General features: G+C 44.3%; 1 protein-coding gene across 1 annotated transcript; it reads right to left on the bottom strand.

The window, feature by feature from the left end:
* Positions 1-8: 8 nt before the first annotated feature.
* LOC118373945 (lymphocyte activation gene 3 protein-like) lies at positions 9-3,389 on the bottom strand. The gene is made up of 8 exons (XM_035760276.2): positions 3,086-3,389; positions 2,795-2,927; positions 2,309-2,517; positions 1,805-2,065; positions 1,350-1,655; positions 899-1,156; positions 461-582; positions 9-358 (listed from the first exon to the last, which is right to left on the bottom strand). The coding sequence occupies exons 1-8, from the start codon at positions 3,129-3,131 to the stop codon at positions 248-250; spliced, it is 1,446 nt and encodes a 481-aa protein (XP_035616169.1). The 5' UTR covers positions 3,132-3,389; the 3' UTR covers positions 9-247.
* Between the last annotated feature and the right edge of the window lie 2,600 nt (positions 3,390-5,989).

The raw sequence follows: 5,989 nt of genomic DNA, 5'->3' as shown, positions 1-5,989 counted from the left end.
TGAAGTGTTTAGATAATTGTATTCTCAGTGATTCATTACATTACAAAAGTCTAATAGGTGGTTAAGGTGCCAGTAGTGAAAAATAAGGCATACATACATATACAAAATCAATCACATTTGTTTCGGTGAAAATATGAAAGAAACTGCTACAATTGTCTGCACTGAATTAATATGTACAAATACCACAATCTTCCAACTGATCGTAGACATGTCAAATGATTTCAAATGTCATATTGCAGAGACTCTTCTATTTGGGGATCTCATCTTCTTTCACTCTGTTCCTCTCTCTGTCCTCTCTCTCATTAGCAATGGTGTGAACAATCGTCTCCAGGGCAGGGTACTGCAGGATCAGCTTGCGCTGTAGAGGAGATTAAATAACTATTACATAAACCTTTTAAAAACGTATTTTCAATGTCAACGTGGATTTAAGGAAAACACACACAGCTGTAGTTGAACGTACCCTCCGATAGTTCCTGTACATCTGCACCAAGACCAACAGCAGCACCAAGAGGAAGAAACCCAGGCCGGCTACTGTGGCAACATTACTGGAAGAACCTGTCTCATTATCTCTCATCAGACCACCTGATCAACCAAGACAGAACAAGGATAGATTTTAGTTTACAGTTGAGTAATTTAGCAGAAGCTCTTATCCAGAGCAACTTACAGGAGCAATTAGAGCACATCCACAGATTTTTCACCTAGTCGGCTTGGGGATTCAAACGAGCCACCTTTCAGTTATTGGCACAACGCTCTTAACTGCTAGGCTACCTTCCGCCCCTGTGTCTAATTATGACAAATGTTACACATCTAGCTGATATTTGTTGTATTTGAATTGTGTCTGCATCTACCTAGATCCATGCAAATAGACAGTGAATCAAAGTAGGCAGATAGGACTTACTCATCAGATGTAGGTGGTATGTCACGCTCCCTAGAACTCCCTTTTTCCCGTGGAATCGACAAGCCCATTCGCCAGAGTTCCTGTCTGTCACTCTGTTGATCCCCAGGACCCTCCCTTTCTGGACGGAGCTCTCTGATTGGGTGCCATTGAGGTCATAGGCCACTCGGACCCACTCGTATTCAGTGACCTCGCTGGCGTTGCTGAGGTGACAGGTCAGTGATACTGGGGCCTTCTGGGTAGATGGTGAGTTGCTGAGCACTGAGTAGAGCGAACACACAGGATCATCATTAGCATTGTGATTGCTAATTCTAAAGCACCATTTTCACATCTCATCTCAAACATTTACCTTCAATGTTTGCCATTTTGCAGAACGGGGCAACTCACTTTAGGCATTCAAATGAGGAGACTGCTACAATATCATACCATCATCCATTTTTTATGCCTGGCTCACCTTGGGCAGTCACCAACTGCATCTCCTTGGTCACCCGGCGCCCCTCCACTGTCCCTGAGCACCTGTACCTGCCCCCGTCCCCCTGCCCCACTTGCCCCACACCCACAGACCTGTCCCAGGGAGGGAGGGATAGCAGGGAGGTCAGGTTGAAGGAGGGAGGGAGTGGGAGAGCAGAGCCAGAGGTGTCCAGTCTCTCCCAGGCTGTGTCTGATGGGGTGAGTCCAGTGGAGAACACACAGGGGAGGGTGACAGCAGACCCCACCTCAGCATACACCTTGGCACTGGCACTGGAGGGGTTAACGATACCTGAGCGAGAGAAGAGACGGGGGAAAACGATGGTTAGGAGAGAAGGGAGAAAGACATAGAAAACTTCATATTAACCATCTTCAATATATCAGCTGCATTTGAATGTTTTATTCCTTCCAAACATGACATCACCGTGTCTGAGCCCTCACCTCTCACTGTCAGGGCGGTGGTGGCCTTCCCTTGTTTCCTCCCTTTATGCACTACACAGCTCCAGTTACCCATCATGCCTGCAGATGCCTTGCTCTCCAAAACACTCGCCTGGTTCTTTGAAAGGACATAAACTGCACTGTCAGGGTAAACTCTCTTCTCGTTGAGCATCCAGCTCACTGTCGCCTCCTGTGGCCATGGAGAGACACTGCAAGTGATTGTCATTTTGTTGCCCTCCACTGGAGCAGGTGGGGAGATGGATACTGTGAAAGAAAGACATGGGTAAGTAAGAGCAATGAGATGATAATATTATTCACAGGTTTATGATATGAGTGACTGTATGATAAACAGCAGATAAATATAGTTATACCTTGTTATTACAGCATGTAAATATCACTTTAAAATGATGCAAATATCACTTTAAAATGACTGTGAATATCACTGAAAGTTCATTTAATTTTCCACACAGTATTTCACATAAGTTACTGTCTATTTTAGCCCCTTACCTTTGATGACCCTGAGGTGGATCCTCTTAGAGAGGATTTTCTCGCCGTCCTGCACCATGCAGGTGTACTTCCCACTGTCCTCCTGCCTCACCTCCTTTATGTACAGGCTGTAGTCACCAGCTCCAACCTCTGAATGGGGACATCGAACACGCTGGGCAGCTCCTATTCCCCAGTGCTTCAGTCCACTCTTTGCCTTTCTCCATACTGTCCTGAGAGAGAGGAAGAGATGCTATGTTTCAAACATGACACTTGTATTGTACAGACATACAGATCAATAGCAATGCATTGCTATGCTCTCCTATAGAACACTGTCAATACAGAAAAATGTATTAAGGGAACAAGAGAAAGAAAGACCAGATAAAGAAAGATAAAAAGGGGATCTTTGAGGATATTGGAGTCACACAGGTAGAGAGAGACAGAGAGGATGAGAGAGATGAATAAGGAGGAGAGCATGAAAGACATGGACCGAGAGAAAGGCAGTCGTACCCCTCAAGGTCCTTGCTCCAGAGGACGACGGCTGCAGAGGCGGAGGGAGAGCGACACGTGCAGGGTAACACTGCCTGGGACCCTGCCTCTGCGAACATCTCAGTATACTCAGACAGACACTGACACCGACCCCCTGAACAAATACACATACTGTATGAATAAACACACATACCCAATCCTCCATCTGTAAGTACATATCAAAGCATGTTATAACATTTCTTTAAATCTGTTTAAATTGCAACACATTTTCATTTAAAAAACAATGACTACAGATCATCTGTAAGATCTCACCTGTTACTAACAGGGATGTTCCCAAGAGGAGGAGATACTGCCACATGGTCTCTTCTTTTCTCCTTCCTTCTGAAGTTTTGGTCAACAGATTGTTGTTGCAAAACTAGCTTAGTATCTGTGTCCCTCTTTGATCTCTTGCTGTCGTGTGTGTTTCTGTCAATTGGGTCTGGGTATATAAAGGCCTGTAGGTGTGAGTTGTGGGAAGAGGGAGGTGCCTAAGCAGGTAGTCCCTCTCCTGACCATGTGACATGAGCAACGAGACGGTCTTTGTTGCGGTTTGTGTCAGTCTCACTGACGCAACATGGAAAATGTCAGACAGCCACACAAACAGGGAATCCTACATGCTCCCTTCCACGGATTCTCTTTCTCCCTCCCTCGCTCTCTCTCGCCTCCCTCTTTCTCTCTCTCTCCCTCCCCTCTCTCTCTCTCCCCCTCCCCCTCTCTCTCTCTTTCCCTCCCCCTCTCTCTCTCCCTCCCCCTCATCTCTCTCTCTCTCTCGCTCTCTCTCTCTCGCTCTCTCCCTCTCTCTCTTTCTTTCTCCCCCTCCACCCCTCCTTTCTCTCTCTCTCTCTCTCTCTCTCTCTCTCTCTCTCTCTCTCTCTCTCTCTCTCTCTCTCTCTCTCTCTCCCCTCCCTCCCCCCCTCTCTCTCTCTCTCTCTCTCTGCTCAAGTTACCTTACTGGTACACAGTGGTATAAAAAACACTGTATTACAAAAGATTCATCATATCATCAGAAACATGCAGTACTGGAATACACAGTATTTATATATTTATGTATTTCTACTCAGTGGAACTTACAGGAAGTACAGGGTTGCCAAAAGTGTGCACAGTCTAACCACTGTATCCTTCCACATTGATCAACATGCAGTTCTCACTGCTGAAAGTTACCAGCTCACGAGCATACATGGGAGGACAGGGCCGGTTCCAGTAATGCAAGTCATTGAATGGTGGTTGGCTTTGTTTTGATGGAGAATACATGATGATGATGATAGTGACTTCCATCTCCCTTTACGTCTCTCTCTTTCTCGCTCTCTGCCTCAGTCATACAGGGCTATTCTGAAGTTTAGGGACAGTATTTGAGTTTATAGCATCAGGTTCCCATCATACCACCTACACTGCTCTATAGTTTCAGACACAGACAGTCAGTCAGACAGACAGTCAGTCAGTCAGACAGACAGACAGATGGACGTTAGGCGGACGTTAGGCGGATGGGTGGATGGATGGATGGATAGTTAGATAGATAGTTGAAATCAGAAGTTTACAAACACTTAGGTTGGATTCATTCAAACTTGTTTTTAAACCACTTCACACATTTCTTGTTAACAAACTATAGTTTTGGCAAGTTGGTTAGGGCATCTACTTTGTGCATAACACAAGTAATTTTCCATCAATTGTTAACAGACAGATTATTTAACTTTTAATTGGCTGTATCACAATTCCAGTGAGTCAGAAGTTTACATACACTAAGTTGACTGTGCTTTTAAACAGTTTGGAAAATTCCAGAAAATGATGTCATGGCTTTCTAAGCTTCTGTGAGGCTAATTGACATAATTTCAGTCAATTGGAGGTGTACCTGTGGATGTATTTCGAAGCCTACCTTCAAACACAGTACCTCTTTTCATGGGGAAATCTCCACAAGTCTGGTTCATCCTTGGGAGCAATTTCCAAACGCCTGAAGGTACCGCGTTCATCTGTACAAACAATAGTATGCAAGTATAAACACCATGGGACCACGCAGCCATCATACCCCTCATCTTCTAGAGATGAACATACTTTGGTGCGACAAATGCAAATCAATCCCAGAACAACAGCAAAGGACCTTGTGAAGATGCTGGAGGAAACAGGTGCAAAAGTATCTATATCCACAGTAAAGCAAGCCGAAGAACACCATCCCAACCGTGTCCCAAAGGCAGCATCATGTTATGGGGGTGCTTTGCTGCAGGAGGGACTGGTGCACTTCACAAAATAGATGGCATCATGAGGATGGAAAATTATGTGGATTTATTGAAGCAACATCTCAAGACATCAGTCAGGAAGTTAATGCTTGGTCACAAATGGGTCTTCCAAATGGACAAGGACCCCAAGCATACTTCCAAAGTTGCGGCAAAATTGCATTTTTTATTTTTATTATTATTTTACTAGGCAAGTCAGTTAAGAACAAATTCTTATTTTCAATGACGGCCTAGGAACAGTGGGTTAACTGCCTGTTCAGGGGCAGAACGACAGATTTGTACCTTGTCAGCTTGGGGATTCAAACTTGCAACCTTCCGGTTACTAGTCCAACTCTCTAACCACTAGGCTACCCTGCCACCCCATGGCTTAAGGACAACAAAGTCAAGGTATTGGAGTGGCCATCACAAAGCCCTGAACTCAATCCTATAGAAGATTTGTGGGCAGAACTGAAAAAGTGTGTGCGAGCAAGGAGGCCTACAAACCTGACTCAGTTACACCAGCTCTGTCAGGAGGAATGGACCAAAATTCACCCAACTTATTGTGGGAAGCATGTGGAAGGCTACCCGAAACGTTTGACCCAAGTTAAACAATTTAAAGGCAATGCTACCAAATACTAATTGAGTGTATGTAAACTTCTGACCCACTGGGAATGTGATGAAAGAAATAAAAGCTGAAATAAATAATTCTCTCTACTATTATTCTGACATTTCACATTCTTAAAATAAAGTGGGATCCTAACTGACCTAAAACAGTGAATTTCTTCTAGAATTAAATGTCAGGAATTGTGAAAAAATTTGTTTAAATGTATTTGGCTAGAGAGTGTATTAAACTTCTGACTTCAACTGTAGATGGATGGATGGATGGATAGATGGAAATGTGTGGGTGAAGCCCCAAGAGTTGTTTGTGTTCTTGTAGCTGCCATATTTCCCCCTGGTTCAGACAGCAGTGAAT

The sequence above is a fragment of the Oncorhynchus keta genome, chromosome 34 (genome assembly GCF_023373465.1).
Source record: "Oncorhynchus keta strain PuntledgeMale-10-30-2019 chromosome 34, Oket_V2, whole genome shotgun sequence".
Lineage (NCBI taxonomy): Eukaryota > Metazoa > Chordata > Actinopteri > Salmoniformes > Salmonidae > Oncorhynchus > Oncorhynchus keta.
This window is presented reverse-complemented; position numbering and strand designations above follow the sequence as displayed.